This window comes from Limulus polyphemus, unplaced genomic scaffold (assembly GCF_000517525.1).
Source record: "Limulus polyphemus unplaced genomic scaffold, Limulus_polyphemus-2.1.2 Scaffold1636, whole genome shotgun sequence".
Lineage (NCBI taxonomy): Eukaryota > Metazoa > Arthropoda > Merostomata > Xiphosura > Limulidae > Limulus > Limulus polyphemus.
Genome location: NW_013667246.1, coordinates 141,021 through 162,136, shown reverse-complemented (window position 1 = coordinate 162,136; position 21,116 = coordinate 141,021). Strand labels below are relative to the sequence as shown.

Sequence of the window (21,116 nt, the reverse complement as noted above, 5' to 3'; positions counted from 1 at the left end):
ACTTAAGTTTGTCCATGAAAAGATTGATTCTTTTTATTTTAACTAATCTATATGCAAAGTGATTTTCATCTCAAAATAAAAAATACTTTTCATCATCTAAAAAAAATCTCAGATTTCCTTTGTGTAATCCCTAAAAACCTCCTAAATCCTATTGCCCCAGGTATCCTTTACAGCACATGACACAAGCTTTTAGTGTCTTACATTCAAAATTTTATTAAACTACTTTTTGTTTATGTTATAGCAATTAGAATAACATAAAATCTTAGCTAATAATCCATATTTTAATAGTATACAAGTTTTAAGTTCTTAATTCTGAAAGGAAGTATATAAAAAAATCCTGAATTTCCACTAGTGTAATACACATGACAAATTTTGTCTTAGCATGTCATCATCCCTATTTATCCATCATCCTTCGAAAATGTATGAAATTAAACGTAAAATGCTCTCTATAAAATTGTTATTGCTCAGACAGACCATGATTTTTATGGCCTTCAATTTTGTTTTGTTACAGAGCTATCAAAGAGAAAATCAGATCCCTCCTGCCCCACCCACCCGTCACATCCTCTCTTTCACAATTGGTTGATAGTTCTTTCTTACGTTTAATTATGTATTATTTATAACCAATAGAAAGTCAAGGTTTTCATCTATCAAATGGCGTATTGTATAGTGTTGTGTTCTGAACAGATAACCGTCAGTGTCACTCGGAGTAGCAATTTCATTCCCATGGGAAAGTTAACAACTAGCTTGGATGAATTTATACGGATCTTTTTATATTATACAAGACTTGATTAGGTAAAATAAGTAATAATAATAATATAATTACAATGGTTCAAGAAGCACACACTTGAGCAGTTCATGGGTAATGCAATTCAATAGTGTAACGTGAGGCTGTTTGCTTGCAACAAAAAGAAATAATGAACAACTCATCTTCAGAGAGCCTCTAGTAAAAGATGAAAACCAGAGGTAGATGAAACCTCAACATATTGTAAGTAATGTGACACAAAGATGTCAGAAGTCAACATCCATGCCTGCAAGATCTTATCCAGGGGATGTTGATGGCTATAGGAAAGAGAAGATGTGAGATGAAGAACTTAATGAGATAAGACATGAAATAGACAAAAGTTGTCTTCACCCATGGGTAATGTAATTTGATAGCATAACATGAGCTGCATGTTTCCCGAGTGATTTACAACTTATAATGGCATAGACAGTAGTTAGACACGGTTCGAAGGGCAATAAAACAATAAAATTTAATTATAAATAGATGTATAATGTTACGAACTTAGAGCTACTTAAGATAAACGAATGTAGTTTCAGGTTACAATTTGAAGTCATACTAGAAAAAAAAGAAGGTTAATTTTATGTTTATTTCGATTTTTTTTTGGTTGTTACGAGGTCGGTTGAATTGACCGATCCAGTTTTGAGATTAGGGTAGAGAAAATAACGTATAAATTATAAGGATTTAGTGAAAAAAAAACGTTTGAAATGCCCTTGTGTCATGCACAGTAAAAGGTGCCTGTGCCGTTAGGGTTATTTTGTTGAATAACATGCCACATATTTAATGAAAATAAATGAATAACTTATGCATGTAATAATCTGTACACATTAAACAACTTTCACTTATTTCACACTGATAAGAACTTAATAAAAGGCCCTATTAGCTGACATTACAGTTTACTCATTTTTTATAACCTTTCCTGTGAGCAACATTTGTATAGTGCAATATAACTTGTGACATAGCAGCAGTAAAATGAAACATTCAACAGGCTTACCTATACAAAGTAAGTTTTTATTGCTTGCTAGGTTAAATGAGAAACAATGAGCAATTGCATTGAAGAATACATCTTTCCAACATTTTATTCTCTCTGTATAGAGAAATGGGAAAGAATTAAGAAACCTTTTTTAGCCTGGATTGAAATGAAAAATCACAGTTAATGATTAAAAAAAACAAAAGCACATGCATATATCCAAGAATTTTAGTAATGCAGCATTCACTTATTTTTAATTTTAATAATTTTCATGCAAAATACAACAACAAATTAATGAAAACCAAAATTTGATCAGAAGAAAATTCAGGACATACAAAAGTAAATGCTGTAACAAATCTTAAAAGAGTAAATTGCTTTCTTGATGCTGAAAACTACAGTTAAAATTAAATAACATACCTCTTACGTATTTTAATTTCAAACACATCATCATCATAAAATACAAGTAGAATGATTTTACAATGAACTGGTATAACATAATGTGAATCAGTTAAGATAAAAACTGAATACAAAACATCAGATCAAGCTCATTATTAGAAACAAATAATCACTTTCATTTAACTTGAACAGATCTTCAATACACAAGAATATAAATCTTGAACTAGTTTAAATAGGTTTGCATCAATATAAATGATATGTACTAATACAAGTCCAAAGTTTAACCATCACTTCTTTAATTTGTAGTATTAACAATTTCATACATTTTCGAGGGGTGATGGTTAAAATAGGGATGATGACATGCTAAGATAAAATGTGTCACGTGGGTCACACTAATGGAAATTCAGGATTTTTTAAAATATTTCCTTGTAGAATTAAGAACTTAAAAGTTGTGTACTATTAAAATACGTTTGGTACTAATTGGTATAACATAAACAAAAAGTAGTTTAATAAAATTTTGAATGTAAGACACTAAAAAAACATAAAATACTCTCTATAAAATCATTATTGCTCAAACAGACCATAATTTTTATAGCCTTCAATTTTGTTTGGTTACAGAGCTATAAAAGAGAAAATCAGACCCCTTCTGCCACATCCTCTCTTTCACAATTTGTTGATAGTTCTCTCTTACATTTCATTATATATTACCTACAACCAATAGAAAGTCGAGGTTTTCATCTATCAAATGGCGTATTGTATAACAGTGTTCTGAACAGATAACCATCAATTTCACTCTGAGTAGCAACATCATTCCCGTGTGAAAGTTAACGACTAGCTTGGATGAACTTGTAATGGCTCTTGTCGCATAGTTATAAAGCCAGGAAAATTTTTAGAAGTGAATTTGTCTAGTTGTTGCATGTTATTAATCTATATTTTTTGGTGTATTATTTAATTAAATTAAAATTGTTAAGTGCTTTACTATAATCACTAAAAAAAATTCAGGCTTAACTCTTCTCAACAATCGAGGGCAAGAAAAAAGAAGATTGGGAGAGTACTTTATTTCTTGTTTTTCATATTTATTCTTTATTTATTATTATAAAAGTAACTAAAATTAAAAGTACGGATCTTTTTTAAAGTATTTAAGACTAGAATAGATTAAATAAATAATAATATAATTAAAATTGTTCACAAAGCACGCACGTTCCTCGAGTGATTTACAACTTATAATGGCACGGATAGCAGTTAGACATGGTTCAAACGTCAATAAAAAGGGCAATAAAACAATAAAATTTAATTATAAATAGATGTATAATGTTACAACATTAGAGCTAATTAGGATAAACGAATGTAGTTTCATGTTACAATTTGAAGTCATACTAGAAAGAAAAGAAGGTTAATTTAGGTTTATTTAAATTGTTTTTTGGTGGTTATGAGGTCAGTCGAATTGACCAATCCCGTTTTGAGATAGGGTAGAGAAAATAACATATAAACTATAAGGATTTAGTGAAAAAAATGTTTGAAATGCATTTAGGAGGTTTTAGGGATTACACAAACGAAAATTGAGATTTTTGAGATGACAAAAGTATTTATAATTTTAACATGAAAATTACTTTTGCACATGGACTATTCAAAACAAATACTCAATATATTCATGGACAAAACTTTATATTAGCTTATTAAAAATACTTCACTAAGAAATATGACTTTTTGTATGTGAAGACTTGTTATATTAACTGAAAGATTGCCATATTTCGTGAAGATATACCCAATTTATATAGAGTTATAAGTGTTAAATTTGTATCAACTTTAAACGAGTATAGAAGGTCATGTGACTCGACCAACCCCGTGTTGGAAGAGTTACTACAATAACTTTTAATACAGTAGGCATAACTTCATCAAATTTGGCAGATTTTTAGTAAACATTACAAGTCATTTGTACACAAAATAATTTTTTTAATAAGTATTTTTACTCGAGATTTGTCCGTGAATATATTGATTCTTTTTTTGACTAGGCTGAGTGCAAAGTGATTTTCATGTTAAGATTAAAAATACTTTTCTTCATTTCAAAAATCTTATATATCATTTGTATAATCCCTAAAACCTCCTAAATATATTTCAAACATTTTTCTCAGTAAAACGTTATTATTTTCTCTATGTTAACTCTATACAAGGGTTTGTCAATTTGACCAACCTCGTAATCACCAAAAAAAAAATCTAAATAAATTTAAGTTATCATTACACACACACAAGACCAGCTTGGAGTAGCTTTTGAGTAATGTAATTTGATAGCATAATGTGAGCCATGTGTTCCCCAAATGATTTACAACTTATAATTGGGTGAATAGTACTAATAATTAGACACAGGTTCAAAGGGCAATAAAACAAAAACATTTAAGATGTATTCTGTTAAGAATTTAAAGCTACTTAAAATAAACGAATGTAGTTTCATGCTACAATTTGAAGTCATTCTAAAGTGAAACATCCTCATGAAAAATTATTATATATTTTACCTAATCTGACCTTCACTAGCCTAAAGTTTCCTATTCTTACATTTTAGTTACTTTTATATCAATAAATAATGAATACACATGAAAAAACAAGAAACAGAGTACATACATGGCCCTTAAGTTCTTTTTATTTCCCATTGACTGCTGATGGCACTAAACCATACTTTTTTTAAATTAATGGTAGTAGTGCACTAAATAATTTTTATCTAATTAAATAATATAATAACTTACAATAAAAGCAGAATGTCCTATAAGTATCACAATTTTTCTGGCTTTCTAACTATGGAACAAGAGCCATTAAAACTTCATCTAAGCTTATCAACGTGTTTCCTGTGCAAGTCAAGCTTGAACTGAAAGTGAAATTAACATTTTTCTGTACAGAAGATAACGTAGTAAAATACGTCATTTGATAGATAAAAACGTTTACTTTCCATTGGTTAAAAACAATATAATATTAAACATAAGAGAGAACTATTGACAAATCCTGAAAGAGAGGATGTGACAGGTTGGTGTGGCAAGAAGAGTCTGATTTTCTATTTGATGACACTGTAACCAAACAAAATTGAAGGATATGAAAACTATGCTTTATCTGAGTGATGACAATATTATAATAAGTAATTTACATTAACTTTCATACTTCTTGGAGGGGTGATAAACAAGTTAGAGAACTGGATGTCTAGAGAAAAAAATGTCAAATTTCTCCACTTACAGAAATTAAGAATAAAATGGTTCAGATATTATTCTGGTTACATATAACATTCAAGAAATAAAAGGACAAGTTTAGTTTCACCTATTAGTTAACCCTACAAATATGGGCTGAGTGGGCTGAAAATTGTCAAGTTTCATTTGCATAATCTCTGTATCCTTCTAGATAACATCAAACATTTTTGTGAATAAAATGTTATATTTACTCAGTTACTTTATCAATGCTAACTGTATATGGTGTTAGTTGATTTGACTGACCTCTTAACCATCATAAAAATTAGGAAATATATCTAAATTACCTTTATTTTTATTTGTTTTAGAATAACTGCAAATTGTAACAGGAAATCACAAATGTTTATTATAAATAGCTTAAAGCATGTAACAGTATACATCTATTCATATTTGTAAATTTTTGTTTTATTGACCTTTGAACCATGTCTGACTAAAAATACCCCGATACAAGTTGAAAAATTTATGGTACATGTGCAGCTCGTGTTACTGTATCGAATAGCGTAATGCACAAACTGCTGGTACATATACCTCATGAAGATTTTTTATCATATTTCTTTCATTATCTTACCTATTAAGTTTCTGTTTTTTACATTTTAATTACTTATATAATAATAAATAGTGAAACAAATAAAATATAAAAACCTTATAATTAAATATCAAATATTTTTATTTGATATTTTCTTTACTGTAGGTAAGTGATCAAAGTATAACGAAAATAAAGGTTGCAAATGCAAAATGTGTAGTATTGTTAGTACTGATCACAAAATTTCAAAGTACTTATGGTAAGAGTTTACACTTCTCACCTTTTTACACTTATTTTCTGTAGTTATTTTATTACTAGCAGATGGCTTAGAAACTAAAGAAACAAAATGAATAGTACTGTCTGTCCTTTTCAGTACAAACAACGAAGTTCCAAAGTAAATCTCCTGAGAGTTTCTTCTAATATGTTTACACCTATTTCCTATGTTTATTCTACTGTTAGTGGCTGAAATAGAAACCTGACGAATATAAAGCAATGAATCATCGTTCCTGTTTAGTATTACTGTACATTGAGTACTTTCACACTGTCAATATCAAATAAGCTTTTGCGGTACAATTACTAGAACTTTCCCTGCTTTGAAAACACAGTGGGGTAGGATTTATCAAGTTGTTGACAGTATAATGGTTACAACAAGAATTGTCTAAAGTATTATAAAATGCTTATGCTATGGCTTTGTAGAAAGTCTGGGTCGATCCAATAAACTTGGGTGGTCAGGATTTAGTGGTAATATAGATATGAAAGTGCTTATGAACATCCTGTTTTCTATTTTACCATACTTACACAGTAACCAATAAATGTGTAGTTTCCAATATTTTATATGGTACAGTGAGATTTTGGGTACTATACATTTCATGTGTGTATGAGTGATACATATTATTACTATTTACAAATAAATATTTAAATTTCAGTTATTTTTCTTAAAACATAGAACAGTAAATAAAAAATATTTGGAAAACAATGATCTCCACTACTTACAATGTTTTTAAGTTATTTTTTGCACTTATGAGTCGTACCTGCTAACCCTCACCATAAGCCTTGTCCAAATTCACATATTGATGTAGAAAAAAATAATTTTTGTACACTTTATATATGCATTTTTGAATACCAAAAAATCATAAATGACTATACTGATATCACAAAAATCTATTGTAAGTTACCAAGCTTCCTAACGGTGCTCTATTTGGGTCTAAAAAAATCTAATTTCTGTTCGGAAAATAGCATTGATCATAATACTTCAAGCTCTCCAACAATATAAGAGCTTTTTTCTTGTAAGTAACTTAAAAGATTGGTAACTTTCGATTGGTTATAAACTTATAGACATAAAAAAGCAAGCGTAAATAAACAATCTTCTCAAATGATGAAGAGGTGGATGGAGCAAATATGGTGAATTTGATAAATATGATGAAATCTCAGCTCTAGCTTGCCTATATCGGAAATTTGAGTTTATAATGCATATGAAACTACAGACATTGTATTATGGACATCATAAAATGTAATCTGGCCAAACCCAGAAGATGATGTACCAGAGTAACACACAAAAATCAATAATTGGCAATTTTTTTTAATATTTACTTTCAAATTATGAAATTAACTAATGTACAATACTAAAATTTGAATTAAAGACCACAATTTGATACCAAGTTTATTGACATACATTGATAAAATAATAGTTCAATAACATTTTGAATGTAAATCTACAAACATAATTACATGTCCTCTGACCCCTAGCTATCCGTATTGATAAGAGTTAAAACTAAGATTTTTGTAAATATAGAGGTAGCTCAATGTGTTTGAAACATAATAATGATAAGGATGTTGAAAATAAAAAATCTTTTGGGATTTATTATTATAATGGTCAACAAAATGTCTAAATTCATTAGGATATAATGTTTCACTTCACACTGAAAAAAAAAAAACTCATTAAAATTCTATTTCTTATTTTAACATTTACAGTACATTTTAAAGTTCAATATGCTTTCCTGGACACCATGAAGTTGCTATTACATACAAGTATGGAGACAGATATTATCAAATTTGCTAGTTTTTCATTTATTTCAGAATTGCTGCACAAAGCTACACATCATACTATCTGTGCATAGCCATCCCTAGTTTTGAGCTAATAGACTAGAGGGAAGGCAGCTAATCAACAACACCCAATGACACTTTTCGGCTACCTTACCAGACTGACTTGTACTGCACCAATGTTCCCAAATGTAGAGCATATTTTTGCAGCAATAGGCTGCAAAACAATGAAACTTCACACTAACCACTAGACCACACCAAGCAATAATCAAATTAAATAGATGAAACATGAAAAATAAATTATATTTATTATGATTAGTTACCTCAGCTATATCATCAGCTGATGCATCCCCATGGTCACTGAACCAAGAAAAGAAAGTCTTTGGCTGTTCAAGCCCTCTTTTTCGGCTGTTCTTCATTTGTGCTTGTCTTTCTTTTTGTTTCTTGGTTAGATCCATCCCTACTTTCCACTTGATTGTTGTTGAATGTGATGAAGGATCACCTAGAGGAAAACACAGCTTAGTAACTACTTAATTTAGTAAAACCAGTATTTTTTAAAGTTAGCATTTTCCTTATCTGAAAATGTATTTCCAATAAATACTCACCTCCACATACAGAATAGCTTCTTTCTGGGTTTGTGCAATTTGCCAGAGTTTGCAAGCCACCAGTCTTGTGAAAACTTCTACCTAATCACACATGAATTTGCACCATTGCATGATGACATCTTGCAGCAATAGGAGTGTAACACATCTCCATGCACAATGATTCTCTCTATATTCATGCTCATGTATCCTCATTCTTTGATTGGGCAATGAAGAAATATGCACAAGAAAAGTAGAGAGAATGGGTGGGAATATGTGCCGAGACATCTATCAGAAATAAATTTTCTGGTCACGAACATTTTAACTTCAGTATCAATAACATCAGCACACAAAATAGCTAGAATCCCACACTGAGATGGTGAAAATACTGGTGCATTCAAAGGAAGCCCATTGGGTGTGACACCTGATTACAGGGGCTCCATAGAGTCACTCCCATGGAAGATTACATCTAGTTTCATCAAGGGTACACTCTTTGCCCATGTAGGAGAATAGAAAAGGCAAAAAGTCATGATTGTGTTGCAAGGATAAGTGGAATAGGTGCATGGCTGTCTGAGTACTTACATGCAAGCTGTTAAGCAGCCAATATGTGAGTGAGGTTGGGCTCACTCAGACTATACTTTATGTGCTGTGGGAGAAGGGCACTTGTGGTAAGTATCGATGCTCACCTACTCGATCATCAGTCTCTATAGGCCCCATGCCAGCTGTGGTAGGAGGGCACTGTATAGATACTTATATAAACCTCTACTCAACCATAAGTCACTATGAGCCCCTTGCCAGTTTTGGAGTAGGATATGTGAGTGACACATCATTGGTATATATAATATGTTTATCTCATCTCTATTGTCAGTCTCTATGAGCCCCATGCTAGCTACATGAGGAGGGCATCGTCTTATGTACACCACTTCACCATCAGTCTCTACAGGCAGCACACCAGCTGCATTTTTCTTTTTTTTCAGTACGACGTGGAATGGACCAGTAATAGAGTGTCCACCTTGACTACTGAACATACCTTGGCTGGAGGAGGAACTGTAAGACAAAGATGTATAACAGGATTGGTTTAGTAAGTTGTATCCATGGTCCACTTGAAGACTGTGATATGTCTCATGGTTATGTATGTAACTCTTATTACACTCTGGTGTCACCCCAGCCCAACTTCTCAGTGTAGAGAAGTCCCGTGTTCTAGTCCAAGTGGTTATATCCCAATTGATGAGGATTCTCCATGGTCCACCACCATAGCAGCTGAAAACTGATAAGTGACAAGGGTATCCCCATGCTCTATTCGCTGAAGGGGGAGAATTCATGTAGGGGAGAGCCGGAGAACGTGCCTGGATCTCTGCTGGTCCTTCAGTCTAAAAAGGTCATTTACTAGAGATGGTACAATGGATGAGTGCAAACCCTACTTTTAAAAGTCAGCAAGTACTAGCAGGAGAAGTTGGCAGAAACACAGCTGTGGTGTTGGCATTTTCCATGATAGTCCATGGAATGGATATGGTCTGGATCAGACACAAAATGTAATATAGATATATAAAGAAACACTATGATGAAACCTCAAGTGATCTTGTGGAACACTTCATCTCACAGTGGGCACTTGTAGATCCAGGGTGAATGATATAAGTGCTTTCTGTTATCCTGGCTCAATGCAGATTTTAGGTAAGTACACCATGGGAGGCAACACTAGCTATCTAATTGGATTCTACAGTGATTGCAAAGTGAGAAAAAAAAATTACACTCACCTATCCATAGATGAATTGGAGAATGGCCATAAGCAAAATCTAAATTTCTACAGAGATGAGATAGCCAGGTGGAGCAGATAGTGGGTAACAAAGAGGTGTTAGGTAGTCCACAAGCCAATCTGGAGAACAGCATAAAAAATCACTGAAAAAAAAGTAACTAGAGAGTGTGGGAAGTGACAAATCTGACGAAAAAAGATATGAAAGATTCTACAATCATACTCCTCAAAAAGGCAAATACCAGAAGGATGAGCAGGCAAATCCATCCTGTAAGAATGGAAGGATAGAGAATTCTAACAGAGGAGAGGTCCCAAGGAATGAAAGGACAGTGATTGGAACCCCAAAAGGAGGAAAAGAATTACAAAAAAACAACAAATGACCCAGACAGGATACAGAAGTCTACCTTGTACCAAACAAACACAGCAAATGGATATGGGAGAAAGGGTGTGTCTACCAACCTTTGCTACAGAAGACTAGGAAATGAAAGATTGGCTGGGATAAACAAAAAGGTAAATACAGCTTAAGAGAGTTTAAGGGAAACTATAAGAAAACTATGGTATAGACATCTAAACAATGGCAACCAAAATCAAGTAGGAGTGGATACACGTGTCCAAAGAGAGATGATAGATCAAACAAATTGCTAGAGGTTCGATAAGGTCCCAGGTAAGAGCATGGAGAACCATAGTGAGATTCTAGTCAGGCAAAGAGGAGGATTGGATGTCTGTGGGTAAGAAAAGAACAGAAGAGAGTAGGAAGGACCAGTGAAGAAAATATCCTGCAGCACTGACAAAAGGGAAAGGTGTTACAAATTGCTGCCCAATAACCTGCAATAAAAGAGACAGACAAACCTTGGTAGAACAGGCATGTGAAAGATGAGGTAATATGTTGCAAAGCAGGTCAGTCAGGTGGGGGTAATGATAGGGAGACCTACAGTGATAAGTGATAAGTCATGTACTTTGGTACTTGGAAGAGGAAGAAAGGTGACAAGAGTGGGACAAAAAAAGAGACACAAACAGAGGGTATGGCTCAAAGAGCAATGGACTGGGCAAATCCAACATATGAAGATGAAGGTATGTCACTCCCTAATGAAAGAGTGATCTGTGAGGTTGGATCAGAAGGAATGGTACGATGGAGAAGAGGAAGGGGAAAGAAAATGGAGTAATGAAAATAAAAGGTTGGAATTGCCAGTAAGGAGCCACCAATAGGACCCTACTTAGGATATCCCAGATCAAAAGAAGGAAGGGAGAATAAGCCTACAGAAAAAGATGGAACCAGTCCTGACTGAGGGCATACATAGCCAGGGATGAAGCACAGGAGACCAAAAGAGAGGAAGTTTAGCTTTAACTGGTGTGGCAAAGGTATCTATGTGGAGATTATCAAGTTGAGAGCAGATCAACAGAAGACTTGTGAGTGGAGGGACTATTTTATGTGTAGAATGTGGTCTTATCAAGAAAGCCAGCTCACAGCAATGTTCAGAGCACTGAAATGACATGTTATTAAACTCAGCCAATTGGAATGGGCCCAAAGGAGGAGGTCCAATGTCAGGAAGCAGAAAGGTCTGAAGTATGTGCCCCCTTTGCAATTGACATAAGACACAACAATGGAACTGTCCAAATGAATCAGAACTAAATGTCCCATAAGGAAGGGAAGGAAATGTAAATATGCCTGACAGACATTTAGCAGTTCAAAGGTGTGATATGTAGAGGATGCTTCTCCAGGCACCAAGAGCCCAAAGTCAGACCATCATTCAGAGACATTCCCATCCTGAGAAATAAACATCCATAAACAAATGAAGGTCCAGTTTGGGAGGAGGTAAGGGAATGCTGAAGGTGTTGTTGGGGTAGTCCAACCACTAAGCAAAATCCTCCAAAAGAGAAGGTGTAGGTGATGTGTATATGAGTGGCCAAATGGAAGAAGAGGTTTCAGAGAATCCATGGTCCCCACAGAAGGAAGAACCTCTCATGCAGAAACTGAATGCAAGGTGCAAACATGGTGATTAGACATTCAAACTCCAGTAGGTGAATGGTAGTAAGTTTTCAAGGCTAAGACAAGTCAAACAGAAGCTCCAGGTGAAAGAGAACTAGGGTCAGGGTAAGGAAGGAATAGAAAAATTGATGAGCCACCCCAAATGATTGGATTTGTGAAGAAGGTGTGTGTATGTTGGGAAAATTATGCTTGGGAACAGGTGAGGAGAAGTTTATAACCAACATAAAATAGAATTGTAGACCCAGAATCTAAAGAAGTCATGCAAAGGCCCACATAATGTGAATGAAAATACAGGTGGATTGATACTATACTGAATGGAAGAACATGAAATTGGAAATGAGATCCCAGTGAATGGATAGAAGAAAACATCAAGTGAGGACAGGGAAGTTGGGATGTGGAGAAAGGCATCCAAAATATAGATCTGTTTGCAAATATGACAGACAAGACTTCCACATTTCCCAGACCAACCAGATGGAAGTGGGACAAGAAGTGGAGGAAGGACAGAACACTGGAATAGGATAGAGAGTGGGAGAAGGACCAGGACAAAGCACAGAGCTAGTGGGTTGAGGTTGGGACAACCAGCAAAAACAAAAATGTGAGAGAAGATTGATGGCAAGCAGGTGAAGCCCATGATATCAGGAAGTCAGAAACACTACCAAAAACCTACAGACAAAGAAAATGGGCAAAACAAAAGTTCAAGGGAAAGGTGAAAGGAAGACAGATTTTGGATAGGTAACCTTCCCAAAAGTTTCAAACAACAGAGGAACCAAGTAAGAAGAGAAATGGCAGAGGAGGAGGAATGGGCTATGGTAGAAAAAAAAGGAGAGATCTAGATTCTTAAGAAAGGTTATCAGGGGAATAAAGAAGGGCTTTCAACATGAGGTGAAGAGAGAAAAGATACTATGGAAAGGTAGTCAGGAAGACAGGAAAAGTGAGCACTAGAAAGAGAAACAGTAGATAATGAAATCAAGCCTCAAACTGGCAAAGGTTACTCAAAAGATTGGGAGTCAAGGATTGGGAAATCCAAATGACTAAAGAAGAGAACACTGGAGTGAGGCAGGGAGGATGAGGTATAGATCTAAAGAAGCAAAATTGAACCCAAAAGGAAGTGGCATGTACAGATAGAACAAGGGATGGAGGAAATACAAAGAAATTGTTAGAAAATCTATATTAAAGTGAACAGGAAGAGTCAAAAAACAATGGAGTAAGAGAAATAATTGTATATGCCTGAGAAATAAAGTTAAGACTTAAAGTCAGTAGAAGCCTGAGATTGATGTTCATTAGGTAGTTTCTAATGCAAAATTGGAGGTGGAAAATGATTCTTGAATTAATCCTCTTTGGTTTCAGGTTTGAAATAAGAAGTAGGGAAGTGAGTGGAGCAAATAGTCCTGGCTGTACAATGAACCCAATCACACAATGTGACTGTCACATCTTCCACAGATAAAGAACTTCCAGCAAAAATGGCAATGATTTCTTCTGTGTGAGGAGACTCTTCACTCACATCGGTATCAGAAATATTCACAATAAAAATGTGAATTCATGTTAACATAATAAACACAATCAAGTGAAAATTTAAAAAGTCACAAATCACAGCAAACTCAGAACAAGTCAGTGCACTACAGTTCTAAGGAAAAAAATGATGATACATGAATAGGATTGTAAAGGAAGTGGAGGTGTGTCACACTCCTACTGGAGGAGGGTTCTGTATGATGATGTCAACCTGCAGGTGGGGAAATTCACATGGTTTTACATAAAATTAGGTGGGATATTTCAGGAGACTGGTGGCTTGCAAACCTATTTGGCAGATTACAAAAACTCATGAGCAAAGAAGCAATAAAGGAGGGAAAATTTTTTATATAACTTATGGATTGATATTTGTTAACGTAGTCTACACGACTCCCACTTTCTTGTATATTTTTCTCATCTCTGTCCAAATTAACTAGGGAAAAAATGTTTTATAAAATGTGGATTGATATTTAATATAATCTCCATGACTCCCCCTTTCCCTTTTTTATATATTTTTCTCATCACTGTTCAAATTCAAACCTAAGTTCTGCTTTTTACATTTATAAGTTACCCCTTGTATATGTACCAATAACTTCATATTTACATAATCCCATCTGCAGTTACAACTTCTTTAGTCTATCAGGAAAAAAAATTTAAAAACCCATGAAAGACAACTGAAGAAATAATCAATCAATCTAATTTTATGTCTTAAAGCTGTAATTATTTGGGCAACTAATATTATGACAATGATTCCCCCTTACGCTAACAAATGATGGTCAAAAAGGCATGCAAATGTGCCACTAGTCTCTGAAAGTGAAATCATTTAAAATAAATATGAACTTCAGAAACCTTGCTGATAATTATATGAAAGACATAACAAGCTCAACATGGTTCAGGGAATCAAGCTTGCTATAACATTTCTAAACAAGTCATGATTATAAGTTTGTATATAATCCACACAGAATATCTAATGTAGTATATAGCACTATAATTGTAATTCGATTTAGAAACTACTAAACAATGAAAAACAACAATATGATCTTGTTTAGGGATTATAGCTTAACGTGTATTTTTTACAGATTGGAAGATATGCTCTACAACTCTCATATCTTTTAACTGTTTTGGATAAAAATAAAGGACACCAGCCACAAAAATGTCACATTTTTCTGTTCATTTGATGATATAAGAAAAAGAATACTACTACTTTTATACTCATTGCTATTACAGTATGCTTAGAATAGGGCTGTTTGATAAACTTTTTTTAATTTTATGTAAATTACCAAAGTGACTGTTTGAAAAAGCCATTAGACCAACCCTGACCTTACCTATGAAATTATACACAAGTGTTTATTATAACTATGAATGTACTGTCTGTGAATTTCCAAAGCCTTTACTAAGTCACTCTCAGTGAAAGTTGATTTTCAAACTAAGATTAAAAATACTTCTTTTCATCTTACAGTTTTCATATTTCTTTTGCATAACGTATAGTCTCTCAATCTCATGTGCACAGAAGAGGGTCAAAGTGCCATGACCTTTTCCAAGGTGTCATTCAAGAAAGTATCATGTATTTGATGTCAGTTATCAACTATTCATTTTACACTATATTGCTGATTTAGGTACTAACATAAAGCTTTCTCATTCTTCTTTCTGTCCTCTAAGCACTGCTGAAAACATTTTCATGCTCAGTGCAACAGTCTATATACCCCACCAATTTTGCACCACTATTTAACATGTACATAGCATGTGACTACTCTCCACCAATAGTATTGCACCACCTATATTGGTGCATCTAGCTCTTACTGCTATTTCCACTCAATCCTCACTTTTGAGAATTGGCAGGCTCTAAAAGAAGAACACTGGCAGTGGGGTGGAAGGGTAGGAAGTGTGTGGGAATAGGTAAGTACCCATCGGAAATATATTTTCAGTGTAAGAAAATGTTAACTTCCAATACTGTCTTACTTCTCACAGAAAGCTAAAATCCCACATTGCAAAGGTGGAGTGGCCAGTGTTGGTGCTCAACATTGAAACCAGGCACACATGTAGAGAAATGTTCAGAGAGGTGCAATCCATAGTAAAATATAAACTGAATGAGCTGTGTGGATATCCAACCTCAACTGTACATACAAGGTTCCATAACTCATCCTCAGGATTATGAGGATGAGGGTCAAAACAGACAAAAATAAATAGATTGTAACATAAACATTGTGGCTAGGGCATGTGGATGATGTTACATACACTCATCAACCCCAGCCTTAAATAAACAGTGTCCTACATCAAGCTACTGGAATTCCGAAGAGGAAGTTAGCAGTCAATCGAAATTGGACAAACTCCCAAAACCCCCATAGGAGCAACAAGTACGATAAACCAGGCATTACAAGATCATGGCATTACCTCAACTCAAGTGTAAGGACAGGGCAATATATGTAACCAGTATTAAGATCTGAAATCATAACTCACCCAGCTGTAAATGCAGGGAAGAGACATCCTGCATTTAGAATTAAGAAGAAGCCATGGAATATTCGCTCAACAATAGCAACAGTGTGCATACATCCCATTGCTGGTATTAAAAAGACAGACAAAATCTCCCAAACTTAACCATAGGAGCAGGGAAAGAACCTCCTGCGACTGGAATTAATGAAAAGAGTGGCCTCTTACTGCACACAACCATAGGAATAGGGCAGTATCATCCCAAACCCTGTATTATGAGGAGAATCCCGAGTAAGCTGATTCTGCTCCAACAGACAGTTGCCCACCTGGAAAAAAGCATCCATGAGAAAAACCAGCTTTGCACTCTTCTCACTGAATGGAAAATTATAAGAATGCATGGTAAATCAAAATTTTACAATACACTCAGTAGGACGCCTCCATGATCCACCACTCAAGCAACTGGGAAGTGGTAAGGACTTCCTTCCTCCACTGGAAGAAAAAGGGGAGGTAAATGCAGTGGGAGTCCAGAGGAATGTCACACTGGAAAAAGTGCAATGGGTGTCTGCAAGTCCCCATTTTGAAAAGCAGACAGACCCCAATTTATTCAATCAAAAGGTCAGCAGGGATGGGCATAAATTTCCTTCTGCTATACTCATGAAGTCCATGAGTGATGGACCACCATTGAATGAAACTTACTGATATCTAGAAACACATGTATATACCACTGGGTATGCCACCAATGGTCTTGCAGAACACCCCATCTCTACAGTGGGCATTATAGCACAATTAGTAATTAGTGTAATTTTGAGGCATAGCATATATGACCAGGCAATACCCACCACAGAGTGGGATCCCATTATCAGTGGTAAAAAAAAAAAAAGTCTCTCTCTGAAAAGAAAACATAAATGAAAGGAAGTAATAAGACTGACCTCAGTCAAAGGTGAAAGGATGTGTGTAGAATCACCACAGGAGGGAGATGATATCCACCTGAAGAAGAGACAGCCAGATCATGCAGATAATGAGCAACAAAGGTATTTGGAGTAGTCTAAAATCCAGTGATCTTCTCCAACAGATTGTGAAAATGAGCAGCCAAGATAATATGACAAATTTGATATGAAGAAACGGTGCAGAGATGGTGACCTTCCATGGATAAGACCAATTACGCCTTTCTAAGGAGTTGACAAACCCAAATAGTGAGCATTACAGGGGATAGAGCACAGGAAATGGTACTTGCCACATAAAAACATAATGAGTGAAATGGACAAAGAAGCTGATCAGGATCAAAATGGGAGAACAGGTGGGAAATGGAAGGTAAAGAAATGAGTATACCATTGCCATTGGTAAATGGACACAGACAAAGGTCTGATGGGAAAGGAAAGATGCAACACATGGAGTGGGTTAGATTAGGGAATGAATTCTGGAGAGGAGTTAAATAGGAGGATAAACATAGATGTGAAGACCCCTACAATTTTGATTGAAAACATCCACCCCAGAGTTAGAAGGTGTGGAATGGGAGACAAAAAGGAAAGAAGTTTGGTGGACCAATGTGTGACAAAGGCATATATGATGTGTCCCCAGCTAGGAACATACCCACTGAAAGACCTGTGGATTGAGGGACCTTTCCACGTGGAAAATCTTGTTGGGATGAGACAAGCAATCCACAACCAGATTCAGGGTGCCATGGACATGGCCAGCTGAGACCACAATGTGGTGACTGGGCCCAGAAAAGGAAATCCAGGATCTGAAAGCACAGAGACCTGGATTTGGTACACTCTTGCTTGGTGATACAAGTTACCACTGTGGAGTTGTCAGAGTGTACCATAACCACCCTCCCTTGCAGGAGAGGAAGGAAGTGGGACATAGCTTGATGAATCACCATAAGCTCGAAAATGGTGATATGGAGGGAGGACTCCTTGATTGAACAGACTGAAAATCTCATGGAAGTCAAGGTAAGCATCCCAACCCTCTAAAGATGAGTCTGTGAACATATGTAAATCTGAACAAAGCAGAGGAAGTGGCACCATTGCCATGGTCTGGTCTCTGTCTAACCATCAAGCCAGATTGGCTTTGATTGGGGAATGAAGGGTAAAAGGGTGGTTGTCAGAATTTAAAAAACTGATCTTTGCCAACTGTCAAAATAAAAGGCTTTTACATATATTTCTTAATAGTATAAATATATTCTATGTTGTTGTTGGACTTAGGATTCTTCTACAGTAGGTGTCTGTGACTTGTTGACAATAAATTCAATGATAAATTCAGCACACATTTTACTTGTTTTCAAATTACATATATATATTTTTTCCAGAACAAGTTAAATGTATGTACAACAAAGTTTTCCCACTATAGATATCACATACACTATATATGTAGTTCTCTCTTTCTTGTCAAAAGTCCACTTAGGCCAATTCAATTACTTCATAATTTCAGTTGACAAACCGAACTATCTTCTCTACTATTATCACACTAGTATTCTGTGTGTAATTCACTTACAATTGTGGCACAAGTTACCATAATTGTTTGGTCTTCTTTCTTCTGAAGATCCTCTGTTCCTTTCAGCAAAGTGCACCCAAGTTGATTCAATTACTTTTGAACCACATTGTGATGAAGTAAGTTATTTTTCTTATCTCAGTTTATACTGTTAGTCTTACTCTTAACGTATTGAATGTTAGGCCTATGTCAATCATTAGGCCTATCACTTCTACGGTATTTAACTTCACACCGAATTTTTCCTTGGCCTGAAACTTTACTTTTTTCTGCTATTATATGTCTGCTTCCGTCTGTCTGTTGCTTCCCGCTATTTATATCTTTATCCCCTCATTGTCTGTCCGCCTTCTATATTCTCAACATCAATGTAATACACATGATGTTCAACAGTCTTAACATCAATGAATTATTAACAAAACCTCCTACAATCATCTGCTTTTAATTCTTATTATAACAAAAACTAAACAATAATAAATTATTCACTCACAAAAACAAATCAATCAACAACATCTAAACTAAAGTCTTTTATATCATGACAATGGTCCAATAGATCCAAGTAGAAGTTCCACTGATCTGGAAGTGTCCAATGAAGGGAATACATAAGAGCCTGACCCATGGGAATGAGAACTTCCAAGGAAGCCCACAAGAAATAGAACCTCTCCAGCTGTGAGAGAATGTGAGGTGAGGGCCTTCTAAGTTGCTTGCTCCATATCCAGAAGACAAAGAGGAGAAGGCTAGCCCCAACTAAGGTAGGAAGAAAGAAAAACTCCAAATGAACTGGAAATTGATTGCGGGTAAGAATGGACTTCCTCCTTTCATCAGAAATCCCAATTTTGTTGTATGAGCAGAAGAGTACAATCTCTGGACTGCAAACAGAAAAAAGTGAACAGTAGGCAGTCATCCATGTAAAGATGAGTGAAAAGACCCATTGAGTGAAGATGTCAGGCAGGAGCTCGTACTACCCAACAAAACACTTAAAGAGCTAAGGTTAGTCCAAATGTTAGGGCCCTGAACTGGAACACTCCACTTTGAGCAATAAATAACCATTGACAATATGGGCACGAACCCCAAATTGTAGATTACAAGCAGAAAATTTGATTTCTGGTATCAAAAATGTAGGAAAAGGAGCCAAAGCAAAGCTTAGCCCTACAAATGAGAAAAACTAACACATCAGTGATGTAGCAAAACAAAAATAAAAACTTAAGTCCTACATTGATAAATTAGGCACATAGTTAACAATGACAAAAAAATTTCTCCAGATAGAAAAATGAATTAAATGTTGCTAGTAGTAGTGATATGTAACATACAAGCTATCTACACATACCTAGTTAACAAAGTATTTATTTATATTGAAATGACAAACCATCTAAATGTACCTAGTGCACAAAGTAGTAATAATAACAAATGTGCAAGCTGACAAAAATTACAAAGAAAATAAACTAATAATCAATATCTAACTTACAATTCATCTAAATTAACTTAGATGACAAAGGACAATAAGTAAGGCCAACACCGACAATAATTAGAATTATAACGCACATATTTAACAAAGGTGAGAAAAAAAAATAGTCAGGTAGAACAATGAATTAGATGTGACTAGTAGTAATATATAGCTTACAAACTATCTAAACATACTAGTGAAAGTATTTACTAAATCGAACTGACAAACCCTCAAAATTTACTAAGTCCACAAACATGCAAAAGGACTAAAATTACCTAAAAAAACAAAGTAATAAACAATATCTAACTTACAATTCATCTACATTAGCTTAGATGACAAAGGACACATAAATATCTAACTTACCAAAGACCAAGCACTGATGACATGAAATACTTAAATCTTCCATGTGTAAAGAATGACAAAGCCACACAAAGGACATCTGAGCCATGCCTACCATGGGTATATCCACCATGTATGAAATGTAAAAAGTTGAAAAACTTACCACAGAACCACTGGGAGAACTGGAAGCAATATAAAGAAAGAAGAACAAATTTTACCAAAGTGAACAATATGGTGGCACACCAACTGGAGTAGAAAAAATAAAACTAGCAACATCATCCACATCCCAAACATACAGCAAAACTAGAATATGCATCAACTGACAACCTGATCAACTAGCTGTATATATATATATAATAAATAAATAAAAAAAAACTGATGAAGAGGTGTAGAGTGTGACAGACCAAAATAAGGTGTCATGGAGAGAGAGTCCAAATAGTTTTCTCCTTGATTATATTCTTCCTCAGAAACATTGTCAAGTTGAAAAGAAGAAGAAATTTCCAGCCAAATATATGAATCTAGCTCCCTGCAAATTAAGATCTGTACCTCCTCTGCAGATAAATTTGTACTAGCAGCATTTTTTACTGTAATTTCCATACTCGATGATGGGCAAGAAAATTCTAGAAAAATGATAAGTGTAGATTGTTTATTGGCTACGACCCCTATAAAG

At 34.8% G+C, this 21,116-nt stretch overlaps 1 protein-coding gene across 1 annotated transcript in view; it reads right to left on the bottom strand.

Moving 5' to 3' along the window:
* Nucleotides 1–21,116, bottom strand: part of LOC106464388 (protein SET-like) — an 80,138-nt gene that overhangs the window by 43,948 nt on the left and 15,074 nt on the right. Inside the window, exon 3 of the mRNA XM_013924520.2 lies at nucleotides 8,255–8,433. Within this exon, the coding sequence (XP_013779974.1) occupies nucleotides 8,255–8,433 (179 nt within the window). The remainder of the gene's footprint in view (nucleotides 1–8,254; nucleotides 8,434–21,116) is intronic.